This window comes from Anopheles coluzzii, chromosome 3 (assembly GCF_943734685.1).
Source record: "Anopheles coluzzii chromosome 3, AcolN3, whole genome shotgun sequence".
In the NCBI taxonomy this organism is placed as follows: Eukaryota; Metazoa; Arthropoda; class Insecta; order Diptera; family Culicidae; genus Anopheles; species Anopheles coluzzii.
In genome coordinates this window covers 2,331,260-2,351,735 of record NC_064671.1, presented here as the reverse complement: position 1 = coordinate 2,351,735, position 20,476 = coordinate 2,331,260, and the positions used below count along the sequence as shown (strand labels likewise).

At 49.3% G+C, this 20,476-nt stretch overlaps 2 protein-coding genes across 7 annotated transcripts; both read right to left on the bottom strand.

Moving 5' to 3' along the window:
• Positions 1-317: 317 nt before the first annotated feature.
• On the bottom strand, positions 318-3,875 carry LOC120956831 (F-actin-capping protein subunit beta). Of its 4 annotated transcripts, none has more exons than XM_040378591.2 (4): positions 3,796-3,875; positions 3,169-3,511; positions 2,400-2,984; positions 318-1,827 (listed from the first exon to the last, which is right to left on the bottom strand). In XM_040378591.2, exons 2-4 carry the CDS (start codon positions 3,169-3,171, stop codon positions 1,588-1,590), a joined length of 828 nt encoding a protein of 275 aa, XP_040234525.1. In that variant the 5' UTR covers positions 3,172-3,511; positions 3,796-3,875; the 3' UTR covers positions 318-1,587. The 4 variants fall into 4 exon arrangements, with proteins under 4 accessions (XP_040234525.1, XP_040234527.1, XP_040234526.1 ...); XM_040378593.2 differs by having other exon boundaries at positions 3,169-3,507; positions 3,796-3,865; XM_040378592.2 differs by having other exon boundaries at positions 3,756-3,837.
• A 266-nt stretch (positions 3,876-4,141) lies between these two features.
• On the bottom strand, positions 4,142-19,499 carry LOC120957162 (5'-AMP-activated serine/threonine-protein kinase catalytic subunit alpha). Of its 3 annotated transcripts, none has more exons than XM_040379213.2 (9): positions 19,359-19,499; positions 17,102-17,242; positions 10,123-10,255; positions 9,663-9,763; positions 7,576-7,675; positions 7,087-7,198; positions 6,838-6,994; positions 6,397-6,748; positions 4,142-6,333 (listed from the first exon to the last, which is right to left on the bottom strand). In XM_040379213.2, coding segments are annotated over exons 3-9 (2,076 nt in total). In that variant the 5' UTR covers positions 10,124-10,255; positions 17,102-17,242; positions 19,359-19,499; the 3' UTR covers positions 4,142-5,080. The 3 variants fall into 3 exon arrangements, with proteins under 3 accessions (XP_040235147.2, XP_040235149.2, XP_040235150.2); XM_040379215.2 differs by having other exon boundaries at positions 19,434-19,476; XM_040379216.2 differs by lacking the exon at positions 19,359-19,499 and adding an exon at positions 18,025-19,339.
• Positions 19,500-20,476: the final 977 nt, after the last annotated feature.

The following is a 20,476-nucleotide window of genomic DNA, read 5'->3' as shown; positions in this document are numbered from 1 at the left end:
TTGTAAACGATCCATTCTCATGGAGATTCCGGGACTGATTTCGCTTCTGAGACTTCTTATTTCAATTCAAGAGCTGATTCTCATTCCGGAGCTAATTCCAATTCTGATTATGTTACCGGAACAAATTTCGACTCCCAGAGGTCGATTCCGATTTCGGGGCCAATTCTGATCACGGAATCGGTTCCGGAATTGATTCCGAACACGGAATCGGAATCAGGTAGGTCCGATTCCGAGCTCCCACCACTAACTCAAACCACTTGCCCTTTGGAGATTTGAACCAGCACCGGAGAGCACGGAAAACGACGATTTCAGGCAGGTTCTGTTAGTTTTGAATTTAATTATATATTTGTTTTGTCGCATGAACCTTTCTATTTCGTACATTTGCACATTTCGTTTAAATATAAAAATTATTTCCCCACATACCCCCTACTTCGCAGCTATCGGACACCCTTATCCTGTGTTCTAGTCCTCATTCCACGGACGCCAAGACGTTCACGGTTCACGGTGTGTGTGAGTGTGAATTGTTTTTTCTAACTTCTTTTTTTCCCCATAGAGAACACTCGGACGAACGGATATTGATTAAAGATAATAGGAAATGTAATCGATTATTGTGTAAACCCTGCCCGTCGCGAACGCCAAAGTAATGAAATACAAAGATGGGGAGTGTGCGCCGCGCACCTATTGTACGGTGATTTGCGAACGAAAAATGACAAAACGCGTAAATAATAAGCATGGTTGAACAGCGTGGTGTGGCTAAAACCGTGAACACTACCCGATCGTTAAGCATTCTCCTCTGCTTGAAGATGTGTTGAGCCCCATTCATCGAGATGAACGGAAAGGTGGAATAACCGTCTAGTGTTTTCGGGGTGCCAAGCGTATGTCCTACTGTTTCCTATTTCAAAACTTTGAAAAATCCATTACGTACGACACCACACGTTCCACCGGATGGTAGTAGACGATCCTTTGTTTGATTTAAGCTTTTATTAACCTACGTTAATTGCGGTAAATAGGGCAGGCAAGACGACGACGCCAGTAAGGGTTCGCTCGGTACGACTTTCTGCCCCAACGTTTGCTCATCCTCTTCCTCCCTCTGCTAGCTTTCTTATCCTGTTTCGCAAAGCAAATGCAGTGATTTTCGTTGGCTCTATGCTAGTTATGTCCTTTCTCTCCTCTCTCTCTGTTTTGGATCGTACTCAGCCCGTGCCATATGTTGTTCGATTGCCCTGTTTGCCACCTGCCGGGGCTTATCGCGAATGTCACTCGCGTACGAAAGATCTCCCTATTGCCTCGAATACTATGCTGGATTGTGCAACTTTTGTGTTCTCATATCTTTCTATCCTAGAACGGTGATTTCTGCCTACTCATATCACCGTTTGGCGAAAATATCGGGCAAAAACGACACTATGCATGACGAAAGTGTTGAACTTCGATGAAAACGATGATGACGACAACAACGCTACTAGTGATGATGATGATGCTGTTGGTGGTGGTGGTGGTGGTGGCTGCGGATACCGATGATGGTGGTGTTCGTCGAACGGAAGTCGGCAGGGGAGGGGGCAGAGGACCACCGGCTGGCTTATTGGCTGCTCAGTTCTCGCTCTTGCCAGTTCGTCGTAGCAGCGCCGCCGCTAGATCCTTCTTCATCGTCGCCTGCTGGTTCGTGTCGGCCAGCGACTGAATACTTCGCAGCCCGTTGACGATGTCCTTCGTCTTGCCGAAGTAAATCTCGTTTAGCGTGTTACGGATTTTGTTCTCCATGTCTTCGACGATGCGCCCGATGTTTGCAATATGGGGGCTCGTTTCGCTCACCGGGGCATCCTGTTCGATCTGCAAAACGGGAGGGTAAATCATGATTAATGCATTGCAGCATACGCAACACAACGCAACGCTAGTTGGACGACGTCCTGCCCGCATCGTCGTGTTTGCTGAAGGAAAAATGAAAAATGCATCACTCTCGAGCACCACAATCGCCACACCACAGCGCATCAGTACCATCAAAAGTGAAAGCTAACTCGTGCTTTTTCATGAATAAACAAACGCTACGAATGCGTGTAATGACAATGGTATTATCAGTGGCACAACACCGTACGCACTTTGCGCTGCAGCGAACGACGAAACTGACGAAACGATTCACTCTCTCTCTCTGTCCCTCCCTCCTTTTGTCTTTGCGTCTCGTGCTCCACTCCCCTCGTCGTGCGAAACAATGGGTCACCCAAATGGGCCGGTACGATCATTGGTGTTAATGATTTCATCGCTGTTAGGCGCCTATCACACTTAAGGTTCGTTCACTCGCAGGCCGTGGTTTAAAATTAACTTCTGCGCTTTGGCGACCAGCTAAACGAGAGGGAGAGAGCGCGCGCAATCCACTTGTTGTTTTTAATCCGAATGACGTCGCTTACCTGTCTGGTGAGGCTGCCGCCAAGGTTGATCGTACCGGAACCCTGTTTGTTGGTCTGCAGCCACAGCATCGCGGTCGATGTGAGCTTGTAATGCGCCGTCCGGCCGGAGCTCTTCTCCTGCACCTCCACCACGTGGATCGAGTCCCAGCAGCCCTTCGTCTTCTGGTTGCCCTCGCCGGCCTTCTTGATCAGAATGACGCCAGCGAAGCCGTGTTCCAGGTCCCACAGGTACGCGGACGAGACGCCTCCTTCGTAGTACATCTCGCGGTACTGATCGAAGGCATGGTTAGCCTCGACCTCCAGCTTGCGTAGCCGCTCGGACGGCATCGAACCATCCTCCAGCGGCGGGTCGTACGTGTTGGACCAGGGCGAACGGTACGAGTCGCCGTCACGGTTGTAGTCGCACAGCAGATAGTCCTTGCCCGTTTCCTTGTCCTTTGCTATCTTTAGCGGCTGGTCGACGGATGTCAGCAGATCCTCGCACAGGTCCGGCGCCAGGTCGATCAGATCGATCAGGTTCTTTTCGATCTGTTGGGGTGGAAGACGCCGCATCAAGTCGAGCGCGCAATCCATTTGTTGTTCCGACTGCAAAGATCATAATCATAATAAGTGTTTTTCGGCACCCCGTAGTCGTTCACGCATCGGCAAATGGAAAACAGATACTGCGCTGCGGGCAACATGCAAGTGCAGCTGCGATATCGGAGTCAGGTGCAGCTACGGGGTGACTTTGGGTGAGTTGCGCCCCGCCCTGCCCGTACGAAATACTCACCATACTGTATGCGTCACTTCCGTATCACAGACTCTTTCGACCTGCAGACCGATGATTAGCTCAACACACACACGCACCAACAATCACACTAATCGAGGCACACACACACGCACGCACACACACGCAACAGAAAACTCGGCGACAGGTACGGTTTCTGGTACAGGGTCTGGGGTGTATCTGGTGTGCGATGTGAGACGTTCACCACCAAGATTCACTCGATGACGATGATATCACGAATTCTTCCGTACGACGGGATTATGCGTGACCAGGGACCCTCTTTTAGCTCAGCTTTGCTTCTCACTCACTCTCCGACACTGGTCCGCCGCGTATTCCGCTACACTTTCTGGTGCAGTTCCGATAAAGCACCCGACCCCAGAGAAAGTAAAGCACGATAAAAGGAAAAAAATGAAAATAAGGAAATATTTTGACGTGACTAATGATTGCGAAGGCAACAACGACTACGATGACGATGGCCACTGACGATTATGGTTCGCAGTCGAGACGTTTCTGCCTTTCGCAATTGATGCGAAATCGTTCCTAACGAATGCAGAACACTTTAAAGGCTTGTAAAATCCTAAAAATTGTACCAAAATGTTACACTTTGCTTATTATAACTAGGAAAATTACAAGTTTTTGCCCGAACAAGCAGCTCCGATCTTTGACAGCGTACTGACAGCTCGCCATAACGTCAAGCTGGCGAAAACAACAGTACAATGGGCAAGACGGCAGCTCGAACTGGTCAAAAGTTATTTTTAATAAATAATTTTCCGAATTTTCCACCAACTTCGTACTTCGTAGGAAGATGCTAAAACGGCTTTTTATGAACAAATTGCGTCATACAATACGGGTCTTCAATGTATGCAATAATCTAATACCTCTGCAGAATGAATTTTTTATCCACAGCATAGCCGTCCGTCGGAATTCCACGTATTCATACAAAAATCACACAAATAAATAAAATACAAAAAGCCGCTTGTAATGTTCGTAATAGATGTATATTTGTTTCTGGTTTGACCTTATTTTACCACGTTCAATGTTGCATAATGGTACAGCTTTAGTATGATTTGATCATCCGTTTGTAGAAATAAAATCAACAGACACAAGTAACTTAATACGCAAAACGCGCGCGCCCCGTCAGCGCATTTTGCGTTTAGATATTTCGGAACAATAGCACTATGTCTTTTCTGTGTTTACCTAAAAACTTGCCGCGAAGGTTTAGATCGGGGTTTTGGGAACACAAATAAATATATTAAAGCTACACAAGGGCACAGTCCGTGCGATTGGCCATGCTCCGCCGAGACCTGAGGTCGGTTCTCGGCACATCGAGTTCGAATATAGGTAAGGTTGGTTTGTTGTCTTTGCAAAGATGTTGTTTGATTTGGTATTTTTTGTTTTGTTTGGGGGGTTTTTATAAAACTTTTAAGCTGCTTCCCTTGCACTCTCCCGCCGCACGCATACACATCTCGGGGTTGGGAGAAAGAGAGACACCGAGATCGTTTTCCGCGGTTTGGCTGCGTCGGGTAATCTTTGAAGCGGGGCGGAGGGGCGGCCTTCTGACCGCCGGTTAAGCTACCACAGGACGTACACTAGAACTAACAGTTAACAACGTTATTTTCTTCTAAAAATATGACTTCTATCTTCTACGGTTTGTGGTCTAGTGCGGTAGTCACCGCTGCAGGGGCACACACATCGAGCACGTGTTCCTCCACATTCCACGGCAGGGAAGGGCACACACACACACATTAGGCACGGCGATTAGGTTAGTACCATCAGTGGTCAAGAGTGGTCGAACTTCCCGCTTCCAATTAATCCCAAGAGGATTATCACATGATGGGGGAAAGTGTGGTAACGCGTGCACGGCGGTAGGCCCCGGACATGAGGTCCCCCTTTCTCCCCGTAGCGTTTTGTGTGTTTAAAGAATGGCACAGATTCTTCCCCGGTTCTGATCGATATGTCGCCGACTGTTGGCAGTGCTGCGGCCTGCGCCACTGTTCGGTCCGCTACGTCCCGAGCTGCAGCCAGATGTCGTCGTGCCGTTGATTGATTTCAGCTCGAGAAACTCGTACGCGCCCCCATTGGTCGACGCTAGCCGAGCGTTGGTTTGCTCACGCTGCAACCGGTGCATGACGATCCGGTACACGCCGATAATGTCACTGCGCGGTCCGTTCGTCACCGCACGCGCTATCATGTCGCCGGTAATGCCGAGCACTTTCATAAGCCGGCGTGTTTCCGTCTCGAGCGGATGCAGATGCCGATTGCCCTCGGACGAAACGGCCGTCGTCGGGTACATCACGAACCGGCCGTGCTCCTCGTCGATCGTTCGATGTAGCTTTTCGCGCAGATCCACTGCACGCGGAGGCCGCACCCCACCGTCCGGCCCGGTGAGGCTTTCCGCCGACACTAGCTCCATCGGTCCGATGCGCTTCTTGAGCGAGCGGCCGAAGGAAAAGCGACGCGGCTTCCGCTCCTGGCTAGCGGCCGAGCTCTCCTTACGACTCCCGTTTGCTCCGCCGGTCGCATCGTTGGCGAGCTGATTCGTATAGTTATTCGTACCATTAGCGTTACTGTTAACAATATTATTATTTGACACATCGTTGGATAGATCCTTGATAAAATGGGAATGATGCAGGTGGTGCTCGGTAACGAGCGTGCCGGTGTCCGCCCCCTCGCCGGGCGCGCCAGCCGCCGGGTCCGGCTTGAGCGGATGCAGATAGTTTTCCTCCAGCACGCTGGCGGCCCGCTTGGTGCTGCAAGCGATCGTGCGCAGGTTGGGAATCTCCGGCGGGTTGGCCACCAGCCGCTCGTCCCGCGAGGACGATGACTTCGTGGACGAGGACATGGGCTGGTGCCGTTGGGAGTTGTGCTGGTGGTGATGATGACGGTGACGCTGATTGTTGTTGGCAGCACTAAGGTTGTTATCACGACTGGAGGTGGTGGACTCGGGCGAGGAAAGGCGATCGCGAGGCGAGGGGAAAAACCAGAACAACTTTTTCCGCCTCCGTCTTGGAACATTGTTGGGGTTACGAGTTTGGCCGACGGTGGTTTGGGGTTGGTTCGACGATCGTCCCAGACGACCGGCATGATCCTGCGCGTACCGGAACCATTGGCAGTCGAGCAGCTGTTCGATCGTAGGCCTTCGGGATGGTGTATGCACTAGGATGCGCTCTGGAATTGCAAAGCACAAGGCTATTAGCCGACCGGTAGGACACTCTTGCCCAAGCTACTTACGAATAACGCGACAGCACGGTACACTCAGGCTGGTCGAGATGACAAACTCGCCCTTGAGCACGGCCGTCCGCAGCAGTGGAACGGTCGGTGCCTTGAACGGCATGCTGCCCTCCAGCATAAAGTAGAGCAGTATGCCGAGCGCCCAGATATCGACCGGACCGCCAATGTAGTGGTCGTCACTGAACAGCTCCGGTGCGGCGTACGGGGGCGAACCGCAGAACGTGTCCAAATGCTGCCAGGGACCGTTTACCAGCTGCGTGCTAAAGCCAAAGTCCGCCAGCTTGATGCGCTCTTCGCTCACGAGCAGCACATTCTCCGCCTTGATATCACGATGCACAAAACCTAAACTATGCTGCAAAAAAAGACAAGAACACCCGTCAATTTCGGATTCAACGATCACCGTGCAACGCGGGACTCATTGTATCCTTCGCCAAATCCTACCAGATGCTTCACAGCCAGTAGCAGTTGTTGGAAAAGCAGTGCAGCGTGTGGTTCCTTGAGCGGGCCAACCTCCGTGATGCGATTGTACAGTTCGCCGCCTTGCACCCATTCGCTGATGAGATGAATCTTTCCCAATGTTTCTATCACTTCAAACAGTCTTTGGGGGAGAAAAGAGCAGAATTCGAAATGCACATCAGTAAACCACCCTATTCTAGGGCTGCGGCAGGAAGGAAGGAAGGAAGTACTTACCTTAGAATAAATGGATGATAGACACACTCGAGCGTGCTGACTTCGCGCGACAACATGCGCAGCGCCTTAGCATCTAAACGACTGGTGTCCACTACCTTGATAGCGACTTTATCTGCAGTGTCACCGTGCGTGCACGTGCAAATTGAGACATGTTCCGGGCATGTTAACGAAAGTGGGAAGAGAAAGAAAGCACACGTGAAAAGAGCGCTCGGGAAATCCGTTCATTTCATGTTAAATCACAATTATGGCGTTCTTCCTGGGACGTTTTCATTATCCTTTCCCCCTCTTTTTTTGCTTTCAAACGTCCTTCCATCCCATCTTCCCTCTCCATGGCGGGAGTTAATGATCCTCGTTATATTATGTGTGTGTTGGAAGGAAGGTACTGCGCTGGAATGGAAGAACGCCCATATCGGGGCGCTTCATCGCACCCGACCGTCCGGGGGGAAGTCGCAAAGGGTGGGGGAAGTAAACTACAAATGAAATAATCACCTTTGGTTAATTGATGAACAGCGAGCTTGACACGCGAGAAGTTGCCTCGTCCGATATCGCCACAGAACCGGTACAGGCCGATGCGTCTGCCCAGCGCTACCTACCCACCCAGCGGATGGGGGGGGGGGGGGGAGAGAGGGAAAGCAGCCATTTATGCAGCACAACCCCAACAAGCCGGTAGCACACATCCGGTGGACGGATCAATTAGGAAATGGGGAAGAGAGAAAGAGAAAGAGCGAATGAAGGGTAAATTTTTAAACGACATTAATACACTTCCTATCGTTCTTCTTGTTCTGTGGACCCAGGATCATGGGTTAGTATCCTTACTAACGGTGGGAGCGGGAGAGGACCATGTGTTTATCGATGACTGATTGATGAGTGAAGGTGTTGGAATTGGTGGCGGAAAGAGGAATATTTAATGCATGTGTGTTTGTGTGTGATTTTGACGGCGCAGTAATTGAATGGTTGCATAGGAATTTTACCAATGTGAACCTATTTGATGTTCACGATTGGGTAGAGTTGAACAGCTTCCATCAGCTGAAATGATAACAAGCATATTGAAACGAACGAACAAAATTCCTCCACATCTCCTCTCCTAGAATTGCTCCGTTCCAGAAATTTACGAACGCGTTTACATTCCTAATCGTTCGGCAAACACGGGACGGGGAGCCGCTGGGTAATTATGCAGCAAGAATGCTAGCTAGTTGTGTTGGCATTATACCACTTTCTCTCCTTGTGCGCAGCAAGGGGGCGTTGTAAATATTCATAGCATGAGCTCAAATTCACCCCAAAAATGTCCCCAAAAAGGCACGAGGAGGAAGGTGACAGAAAGAAGGAATGCTTTAATCCAAAGCTCCAAAACAAGCACCGCAAGTAGTAAAAACCTTGGGGGGACCTCCTGACAACAAAAGTCACCAGCGCCGCCAGACGCTGGAGCTCATACTGGATTCAGGCCAATCAACTTTTGTGTGGAGTATTGTGGGGCGAAAAGGTAGATGTTAACGTGGGCGGCGCTCGGGTTTTACGATATTTTATGCCTGCTGCTGTGAGGAATAAATATGAGCTGAAAACAGGCAGATCAGCTCTCTCAGTTGAGGTCACCCCCGTAAGAATCATGTGTTGGGGTCTTTTCTCGGCTTACACTTTCATGCTTTTCTGTACTCCTTACATTGCTGCTCTGCTTAGCCGGGGTGTTGTAAATACACCGGCGAACCGGCATGTATGGTAACGCCATTACTTCTACTTAGGAGCTTTCTTCCAGGCCTTACCATTCCGTACAGTTGATGACTCTGTACAAGGAGTGGAAAAACCCATGCAAAACTAATGGGGCACCTTCAACAGCGGGCTTTTCACTCGCGGTGACTTTTCTTCCTTTCTTTTTCCAAACTGGCTAGTGTTCAGGCTGGCGGCTTCAGTAAAGTGGGCCGATGATAAACGCACTCGCCAACCGCACACACACACACATTACGCAATGCAGTCACACAGTCTTGGCGTGTCGTGAGGTGCGTCGCGTAAGCCTGATGGCCTGCAAGGTGTTGGTGGGAAATTAAGGGTGCTGGCACTCTGTGCAAAAGCATCGCGCTGGCGGCACGCTTCCGGAAGCAATACCTCATCACTGTACGTGATGGCGAGCAGAGCACCCGTAAGTACGGAAGTGACTCGTTAGACATTATTTGATCCGATAAGTAGCTGCTCTCTTCCTTTTTGCGTTTGTCTCGCGTGGTGGTGTGATGGTGAACGGAGGACCCTTTCCCCCTCTTCTCGAGAAGGGCCCTTGATGAGCGCAGTTAACGCCACCATTCGACTCTGGACACCGGGTGGCGATCGTATCAGCACACCGGAGGGTGGCGCCCGTTAGTGGCGCTTTGTTTGGAAATTAATAATCAACCCCCCTTCCTCAATCGCGATGCGAGGGTAGGTGTGTGATGGTGTGTCAAGATGTGGATGGCTCGTGGCACGCGCCCCCGAATGATTGATGGATGTCGTTCACGGACACAAACACACAATGCACAAAAGGCGATGGCGGTATGGCGGTTTTCGGGGAGGGTTTGGGTGTCGTCGCTATGTCTGGCCGGGGAGCTGCTTACCTCTTGCGAACACCGGGGGTCATTCTGGAGGGCGGTTGTGTAGCGCTGGTAGATTGGAGTCTTTGGCGTCGGTACAGCTGATGCTAGAATGCCTTGTTCCACTGCAAGAAAATGGAATAAGAGGGGAAAAAAATGGAGGCGCGTGTTTTATTAGGATTCGTGTCTGCGTTGAGCGTGGGTTCGGTCACTCGATGTAATTAAGCGCAGGATAAATATTTGATCCAGCGGCCGGAATCGTCCGTCATTTCGATAGGAAGAAGCAGCAGCAACAGTACTAATTAGCCAGGACGCACAAAGGCCCATTATACGAGCGTCCCTTAGCAGTCGCCCGTGAAGCGCCGTGTTAGCCAATCAAAATTCGAATCAAATCATTGCCGCGGGGGTCGAGTGCCATTTTTATCGCTTCCATGGCAACACACACAGCAAGCGAGCAGGATGGGGAAAACTAATTAATACTTACTTATACATCTTTTAATTTGGAAGATCGCTGCTGAGCACGGATACTAGGCTGACCGGTGCGAGAAGCGTGTTGCAGCAGAACATGATGCCTTTCCGACCCTCCAGAGCTTATTGACACATTTTTCTCAATCTATCTGCAAGAAAAGAAAGAAAAGGAAAAAGGGAGAACTTTAAAGTGAATGGAAAATTCCTCGACGATCTTGTGATCCAGCCAACATCATCGGAACGTGATTGAAATCGACATGGACATGGGCGGAATGGGATCGTGCAGATTAGCACAGTGCTAAGATTATAAATCAATTATGAGCTTTATAAATATCGCCCGCCAACTCGTTCGCGGTAGACAACACAACACTATCCACACAGGGTGAATTGCTTTGTTAACCCCGGAACGAGAGTGTGTGTGCGTGTGTGCTATGGAAACAAGGGCACACAAAGCGTGTGCATTCTAATCCAAATCTAGCCTGCTCCCCGCCTCCTTGATTGGCAGGTTCATGTTTGTGCATTTAATATTTGACAAAGGATATAAATAGCTCCAGCACTCTGTGCTGGAAGGCGAAGGCGCGAGTCAAAGCGAGCAAAAGGTGTTAATTTAAGCTACTTCGTCGCGGATTAGTTACCCCTCGCGATGGGGGTCGTGATCACGTTTGGGCTGTGCGTTGCTTTGTTTCCGTGCTCCGTTCCAACTGGAGAATGCAGACGACAAGAGACAAGAGGCCTACTAAGTTTGCGTGTTGCTTTTAATGAAATTTCCTTACACCGGAGTAGAGTGTCTCAAACCTCGAAAGGACACCGATATCCTCCCCGGACGCATATCCGTGTTGGGTGGGCCTTTGGCGTTTAATCGATCAAACGAGCCCGAGGACGGATGACGCTGACGCTCGGCTTGGCTTGGATCATCAATGGGTCAGAGTGGTGGAGTAGAGCGGTAGAGCGGAGGAACCCGTGGAGCGAAAACAGTTTAACTCCCATTCTCGCACGTGGAGTTGGAATAAAGCTACGTTTTATCATGCCATAGTTGTGAAGAACTTGCGGAAGACTCCGTGTTTCCCAAGTAGTTAGCTTCACATTCAATCTTTCCATGCCATCACGCGCCCACTATCGGAGCACCCTAAGAGGGGTGAGTTGGGGCGCGAATTAAGTCAATTATCATGTTCTCAGCCCATGTGTGTGTGTGTGTGTCTGCTCGCCCCCGTCAGCCGCCTCAGAGAATAGGGTGCTAAATAATTTCACATTTTTATTGATTTGTCCCGCTTCCAGAAATGAATCCATTAGACCGTCGATGGTGGTCCCAAAGCCCCCGAAAGACCCTCAGGTTTCTTTGTTGAGCTTTATCCCTCTCTCTATCTCCCTATGGGGTCTTTGAGGTCCTTGTGCCGAAAAGGGAAGCACCGAATAAAGGGTTCTTCAAAAGGATGACACCGTACACCGTACACGTACACCGGACGAAAGAGCTCATAAGGGCTTTTGGAGTATCCTGATCGATTATGATGGCACTGGAAAGTGATACTTTCATGGCTCTATCCTATTACACACCGTAAATGATTGATTAGTTAATGGAAAAATAGTCGATTTTCAATAACAAATAGCAACGTTCAGAAAGGATGGATAGAGGAGTGGATTGGCAGTTTTCCCAACATGCAACCCAACTTCCCAACCTCCCAACCTCCCAACCGCACTGCCTCGGTGTTGGTCCAGTGTCGCTAATCGTCCTTAACATAATCCCAAGGTTCAAGGTTGTTCGAGTTCAAGACAATACGGGCCGCAAAGTTTGTTTTGTCGGTCGTTGGAATCGAGCAAGGAAGTTCAAGACTGGGGCGTATTGATTCTTCTTCCGTCCCGAGAAGGTGGGTGTGTGTGTGCAGTGGTACTGTTTATTTGGTGAAGCAGAAAAGTTGAAGTTGTGCTCTGTGTGTGTGTTGTGTGCCATGGGTAATGGCGGTGCTTTTACCAGGAATAAGCTGTTAAATATGTTCATACATATTTAACAGCTTATTCGGCACCCTTTAGGACACAGCTTTTTCCAACCTTTTCTAATTACATGTAAATATTTTTACAAATCTCCCAAAAACCCAACCGCCTCCAACACGCTGCGGCAAAGCTCGCTCCTGCAACCATCAAATAATATGCTTAATTAAACAACCTTGATTAAAATCAATTGCGATTCAATCACACCTTTTTGATTGCTGCTGTGGGCGAAAGCCTTTCTCTTCACCTCTTTTCCCGCTTCGTTTCTATGCAAGTTTTCCCGCTATCGCGCCATAGAATACATGTAACAACAGTCATAGCATGCGGCTCATTTGCTTTCGTTGTGCTGAGTGGAGAGGTTACGAGCGAACGACCGTGCTGGCGGCTGTGGTGGGCTACAAACAAAACTTCATCGGACCTTCATGCTTTACATCCAACAACCCGCGGGGGATAGGGCGCGGTCCAGGAAGGTTTTCGGAAATGGAAAACGCGGGCTTGCGACGAAAGATGCGGGGAGGGGGTTCACAACAGCAATATGCTCCGGCGGGTTGCTGGCTCTGTAGTGGGTATAAAATTGGTTTTATTTGAAATCGATATTCAACGAGAGCCAGGTGAAGAGAAGGCGCTCCCGGGGTGCCAGGTGCGTGTGCGGGTGTGTGTGTGTGGTATGTGTGTCGGGCGATGTCCTTTTTCGCCATTGACGAAAAGCCGCCTAACCTGCGATGAAAATGGAAAATCCATTTGGAGAAACAAGCTTTTTGCGTAATGTACAAGGAACTTTAAATCCCACAGGATGGCACAGCGGTGTCCTCCCCCGGGGGCCCTGCTGGGGTAGACAGCTGTCGTAAACATAACCCAGCAAAGCAAAGCTCATGCCCTGTGAGGCTTATGTAAGTCCTGCAGCCCTGGAACTGGACGTCTCAATCAAGATGGATGTGTTTTTAATATATTTTTAGCACATCCAGTAGGCGAGCGCGCGTGCCTGCTGTCTTTTTAACGTTTCATTTGTCCAAAACTGCCTCGGCAAAGTAGGCGATACGATACCCCCGAGAGAGGTCGCGAGTACGCGATAAGGCAAGGCTTACTGACACACTGTCGCATAGCTGTAGCACAAGATAGCGAAATGGTTCGTCGTGGCCGGCTAGGAGAAAGGGCATGCCTTCAAATTAGAATCAATACCTCGTTGTGACGCTCCTTCTCTCCTTCTTCCCCCCTCATCCAATGGGTCGAGGAGTTGATTTGACGACCGGCAAACTTCCCAAGCAAGCAGGGTTCGGCCTACACGGTAAGGTAAGTGAGTAAGTGACCGCCCGAGTAAGATAAGAAGACGGCACAACAACAACACAAATGGAAAGCAAAGTGCCAGGCTTTGAACTGGACGTCGCACACAACCACACCCGGGTGACGTGTGTGACAAGTCCGGAATCAAGATTTACGAGTGTTTCGGCAACAATGCCGCAGAGCATAATGCGTGACGGTGTTGGTGACTTGGCTTCCGGACGAGGTCAGTCCTCGCGCGGCAGTTTTGTTGCGAAGTGTTGCGGACAGCACCAATTCCGGCGCCCGTTGGCGTTGATTTTTTTTATTCCTCTTCTTCTTCACCCAACCCCCCCCAACCAAGGTGTGTTTAGGTTTGTGCCCAACACACAGCACTCAGCACTCAGCAAACCATTAGGGAAGAAGTTGTTAATGTCTAGAGGACGTTCTGATTTAAGCCAAGTACGCATGATATGATGGGTATGGTTGTTATTCTGGTCTGAAAATTGTTTCATTTTCTTTCCCCATTGACCGCTCCTGGTACAGGATGGTGGAAGCACACACCCTTCACAATGCGGCAAAATCCGTGCAGTGGCCCATGTACACAACAGCCTGACAGGAATTCCCTGGGCAACGATTACTGCTACTTCCACCACACCGACATTGTCCCCACAGCACACAGGCTCAATGTCAGCAATTGAGACGTTGTTGGTACAATTGAATTAAAAAATGCGTCCGCCTTATCTATGTGCCATGTGCCTCCTCTTCTCTTTCGCCCCTGTCTCCCCCCCCCCCTCCCTCTCTTCCATGGTCCCCTGTTTGAGGACCAACGTTTGAGTGCAATTGCGGAGTTTGATGCAATCTAAAGCAACCTTGCCACGGCGCAGCACGGTAGTAGTAGCAGAAGTCGTCCATTTTATTGCATGTATCGCGTGGAATTGAAAGTTTCCAGGATGTTTGTCCGCGTTTGGGAGGGGGGCGGTGGTTGGGCTATAAATTATCGATCAATTAATGTGTCCAGTATCGATTTGTGTTGGTTTCGGTGTGTAACAACACAACATACTCTAGGCGACTGGCTGGCTGGCCTGTCTGCGGCATAGTGTACGGCCATCTATGATAAGTTTTCAAACAATCTAAACCAACGGGGCTGTAAAGCAATAAACGCCATTAAACAATCGGTAAACAGTTGCCTCGGTGGACCTACAACAATAGCCGCTTGCGTTTGCGAAGCTTGGACGAAACTTTCCTCCAAACAAGTTAAACGTTTCCCTATAATTCGCTTTAACAAGTTTGCAGAAAGTCTTTATAAGTTTGCCACCACCGCCGTGCGCTTCGATCCTTCCTTCCTTGCTTGAGTTAATTTCCCTTCGTGGCACGGGGGCCGCGCCGCGGGAATTGATGCGACACTTGATGCTCTCCTAATGTTGTTATAAATAGTTTTCATTCCGTACCGACGGCTTGATGATGCTGATGATGATGGTGGGAGGAATTGGCACAGAAGAGACAGACTGGCTGGCTGTTCGCATTAGTTTGGCGCGCTTGAGGGGGGAAGTGGAGCAGAAATTTAACTAAAATGTCACTAATTCTCGGGAGTCGGGTCCAAGACCCAAGAACGCGCGCCCGCGCACCGCGAGAGAGCTGAAAGGACGCGAAAGTGATTTAGATGAAAATAGCGCGCCCTGTTGTGCTTCTTCTTGTTTCGCCCTTTCGTATTACATTTCATCCAAGAGCTGGGCGGGCACGCCGACTTCGATCGATCGTGCTGGGATATCGCTGGGAGAAATGTGATGTTGTGTATGGAAAATCCAACAGCATCCCGGTGCCGTGTTTGTTTACTTACACGAACGATGCGATGCTGCTGCCTGCTGTACGCGGCGCGATGCCTTGTGTACAGTGTTCTTGCTCCCCATGATTTGCTAAAGGGCATTTGGATATGTCGATGGTGTTGTTGGGCAGAGGAGGTAGGTTGTAGGTACTCGTTGATGAGCGATTTGTTTTGCTAAGGGTATGGCGATGGATGGGAAGGAAGGATGGATTTAATCGCCTTAGGCGATCATCGTCCCATCATCGTCCCATCATCATCGTAAGGAAGCGAGAAGCGCTTTTGTTATCGACATCTTCCCTCTTATGGTGCGGGGTGGGTTTGTGCCAGAGCCAGAGCATCATCAGCTCCAGAGACAGCTGAAAGGAGTTGTTTTTCAAATAAAAATCTAATAGCTTTCCCGCGAGCTCGAGGACGTTGATGGCGCGCCGTTGTCAGGCAGAAAACTCCCGAGAAACCATAAAACTATGTGCAACAGCAGTAAACTGCCAGTTGCCGTTGGAGCATTAAACGTGTGGATAGATACTGTTTTTTTGCGCACATCATAGGCCCACCAATCGTGGAAATTATCATAATCATGCCGGACCACTTTAGCTGCATTGGCTACGGGCGTATTTGCATTATCATCGTCAACTATTATTATCATACCGCCTTACTTTGCTCTGCTGGGGGGCTTGCCGGCCGGAATGAGGTGGAAGATTTGTGCAATTAAAATCAATTGTCAGTGCAAAAAAAGAAGAAGAAGAAGCAGTCCCATCACACTCCAATGATTCCGAATGACCTTGGCAAAAAGTGTTATTATGTTAGTGCAAAAGTGTTTATGCCATTGCACGGTATCTACCGATATACAAGATGGTTCCACACACAGAAACAGTGGCATACAAATTGGCAATGTTGCTGCAGGTCGTCCCCACTCAAAGTCCAATGGTCCAGATCTGAACGACGACGACGACTGCTGCTGCTGCTGCTACTCCTGGTCGTGACATTGGTCCGAAGGAAAAGTTCACAATCTTTCTCCCGGCGGGCACTGGAACCCTTTTGCGCAGGTTGGCGTGGTCAAGGACTGTCGTCGTCCTGTGCTTGTTGGTGGTTGTTGGTTCATGCTCGCCTCGCATTGACAAAATGGTCCACTAGCACGAATACCGGTGCTGCCCACTGTGTGGTCAGTTCGGTCTGCACGGAATATGCTTGTGTAAATTACAATAATAAAAGGGCAGATTGTTCTCGCTCTCTGTGCCCCGAGTGATTGTCGCATGTTTGGAAAAGCACGGCAAAAAATGTGGACAAGAGCACTGAATTCAAAACATATGCTACCCAACCAACAACGCAGCTGTGGTGTTTTCCCCGCGGGCAGCTGGCTCATCTGGGCAAGCTAGCTCATTGCACAATATCGAAATGTGGGTCTCGTGCCGTCGTCTTGCGCAGCAATTCTTCCGCACGCGGGAATAAAAGATTCCAGCAAGCATGTGTACCAAGTTTCTGTGCTTTATCATTGGATCATCAACATGGATAGCAAATAATAATGACGATGTACAATGACGCGGAGCAAATCGCCGGCAGGAGGACAGACAGACCAGTGAGTGTGCCCTTTTTGCCCCTATCCAGGAAAACACGGGCGCGGATCCGACGACACATCATCGGGTATGCAAATTTGTGTAATTTAAACCAATCGGTGCTTTTTCTTGCTCTTCTCGGTCGAAATTGTAGACGATTGCTGTATAAATATGTAATCATAAGAAAGCCGTGCAGTTGGCCACACAAGGAGTATGCTGAAGGAGTCCTTTTTTTAGTCCTGGCCACGGCCACGGGAGATATGGTCGTTATGTTCTTTATCTCTTTTTAAAAGCTCTGTTCATTTGTATGGTGGATTTTGAAGTTTGCTATAAGTTTGTAAAAATTGTAGTAAATATAAAAAATGATGACTTCATCTTACCTTTTGGTTGGTTAAACTCTCATTCGGCCCTGGTTTCCTCCTGATGTCTGATGTCAACACTTTGCTATAAGTTGTATTCTATAATATTTGTATACACTTCAAGGACGGGTCGACATCGCGGTTCAATACGCTTATTGTGAACTGCAAAATATGTAAAAGTTTATATTTACTATTACGCTGCGATCTCAATGTTTACACACACACAAGCTGCTCCCAGCAAAACAAGATCAATTCGCGCGATTATTTTAGCTCAAAACGCACACAAACAAGCACTGCTGCTGCTGCATCAGCATTCTTGCACTTTTGTCAACAAAATCTCGCACACTCAACAAATTCATGTCAGCCGCAGGCAGGGAAAACAATATCACCATTTAAACGGGGGACAAGCAACACGAACAAAAAAAGGTAAATGCCTCGGTGGGGTTGGTGTGTGTTGTGTTGTTTGCAAGGTCGCGCGACAGGTACGCAATGGGCGGGCAAAATAGTGTTTCTTGGCGTGGGGTGGGGCGGTGCAGCAGCAGCAGCAGCAGCAGGGAATGGGTGAAGAGTGTTACGACCAGAACGAATCCGGATCCGGCGAATCCTCTCTGCGCCGATGATGGTTGGTGAATGCTCTTTTGCTAACATTCGTTTCACTTTTCGTCGCGGACCGCATTGTGCGTTTTGCTCCATTTGTTGTTGTTGTTTTTTTTTTAGCAAAGTGTGTGCGCGTTGGACGGATGCACTCTTCACCCACCCCCTTTACACCACTTCCCGTGTACTGTTGATTTCCCTCATACATCCCAACCACCTTCGCAATGTTCCGATCGTTTCTTTTCCTCGTCGAATTATTTGGGGGGGTTAAAACAATCTTTTCACTTGCAACACAACACACCAAATATCCCAACAATGACCCAAAATTGGAAAAAAACACACACAAGTACACACTCAAAAAACAGCTTGCTGGTTCACTTATTTTCAGCTCAATGTCGCTGCTGGTGCGTTTTCTGCAATCAACAACAATGATTGGAAAGTCACAGCATACTAGAGCGGGCAGACACACACAAACACAACCGAGAGCACACAAGAGATGTCCCCAGAGTGTACGAAAACACAGAGACACACAGATGATGATGTAAAAAAACCGTTGTCAGGGTGATGGGAAAACTGTTCGCTCTGGGCTGCGGCACGCAATCTATCTGTAACATCCGGAGCGCACATCGGTTCGCCCACTACCCACTAGCAGCAGCGGGCAGTCGGGTATAGGTGGTAGGTGGTCGGACACGGACGACACCGACCCGCATCATCCACCTGAGGAGAGACGCGGTGCATATCTTGTTCTCTCTCTCGGTGCATCTTGCTTCTCCCGGGGTTTTGCAACTAAGCCAAAACAAATCGGAGAGCGAAACAAAAGCGGAGGCCCGAACTTTCTGCCCTCCAATATGGCAAATTCGTGCGATGGACGGCCACGAATTTTCCCACCAAAAATCGCAAGTGGTCGCGGCCAACTGTGAACGGAGAGTGAGCGCAAGCAGCATGATGCGACTTGGATGTTCTAATGCAAAACCCGTCGAAACCGAGGTGAGAATGAGAGTGAAAGAAAGGGAGAGAATGTGTCAGCTAGAAGAGACAAGATGCTGCGGTGTTTGTTTGAGATGAGCTGCGAAAGAGGGTGTGTGGGTGCACCGGGGGATGGTTAGGGTAGATTGACAAACTGGATCATCTTCATCCGGTATCAACATCTTGCCGGTCGATTGAAGATCAGGGAGAAGGAAGGGCGGACGACGATATTAAATTACCGCGCTCGAGTTGTGTTAGAATTACATCGAATTACAGCGCGAATCCCACCGCAGTTCACTTGCTACTATCGCGAGAAGTACGCAAAATTCTCCTCCCCCGGACACACTCTTCTGCCTCTCCACCTCGTCCACCTACAGACCTCGTGGCTGGGAGCATTTGCTTATCAACACAAACATCAGCGCGAGGAGGTTTCAGTGTGCCTTGGGTGATCTCGCACCCGGCCCGGTTATCAAGGGGGGGCTTAACGTCGCGGGGTGTGCTGTGCCAGGCATAACTCTCCCTTTCCCCCCACAAAGACACACACACAAGAGCACTTTTTGTTGGCACAATGAACATCATTCTTCTTTCTGGTGGTTGACGATGGTGGCACGATCTCCACACTGTCCCCAAATAGGAAGTCGGCAAAAAGGAATCCAAAAAAAGGAACACCCATAATCAAATGCTCTTCCTCGCGCGCGCCACACACACACACACACACCTTCACTTTTCACCAAATTCCCGTGACGATCCCCTAGCAGCACCGAAACGTTGCCGTGGGTGAGATGAGACTGACCGCGAGCAGACCGCGGCACACGCGAGACGGACCCGGCGATACGATCCGAAGTGAACTGACGGAGTCGCGAGAACGTCGGGGTCGCGTCGGTCCCTTTGCTTGCCGAATTGTAATCGCGCTGCATCCACCCCGTTGGGCTGCTGCACGATGGGCCGTTCGAGCGGGTGAAAGTGTCCAAAATTTCGTAGCAAATTCAATACGAGATACGGTCGCCATTGGCAACGCAGGATTTCAAAGGTCCGGAGCTATAGGAATTGTGCAAATCATGAATTTATTATAAAAAATATTTTGTTTTGTTTTTTAGAGAAAATTGAGAGAAAACTGATCTTTTTCAATAGAAATTTGAAAACTGTTTTATTACACTTTCTTTTTAACGTGTCCAAACATAGTGTTGTTGAGTCGTTCGGGTAATATTTTGACTGAGTGAACCGCCCATAGTGAGCAGGCGCTGGTTTGTCTCTCCCGCGAACCGCGCTCGATCTCTCTGTTTTGGGGTGAAAATCTCTGAATTATGCTCTTTCTCTCTCTGCTTTGTTCTCTTCGCAGGGTTGTTGCAATCGGGAGGGCCGGTTTCCAACATCTTCCGGCCGGTTGGTTTTTGCTAATACACGAACACTTCCCTCCCTTTAAACCTCCTTCTCCAACCCCCTGCTGCAGCTGATAAACGAACGCTTCGATGTTGATGATACTGAAGCGGAGAGTCGCAGCCTGTTCTCTCCGGTCCATCCAGCTCCAGCTTTGAAAGGAATCTCAATTTTCCATAGCAATCAAAAATTGAAGTCCTCACAGGGGGTTTCGTGCACGCGGACAATGCATCAAATCCCGGGGCTGTGAAGCAAAACTTGGCCCTTGATTGGCCCAATCCTTCCATCCTTCGGGGATTTCCGTACGTCGCCGTGAAGGAAATGTTTTGGCACATTCTTCGACACAAAACAAACCACCACTTCCTCCTGCTCTCTCCCGTGTCCCAATGGTTGGTGTTGTCGTGTGTTTTATTTCTCAATCATTTTCCGCACGATACTCTTGATAAAGCCTCCCATCAT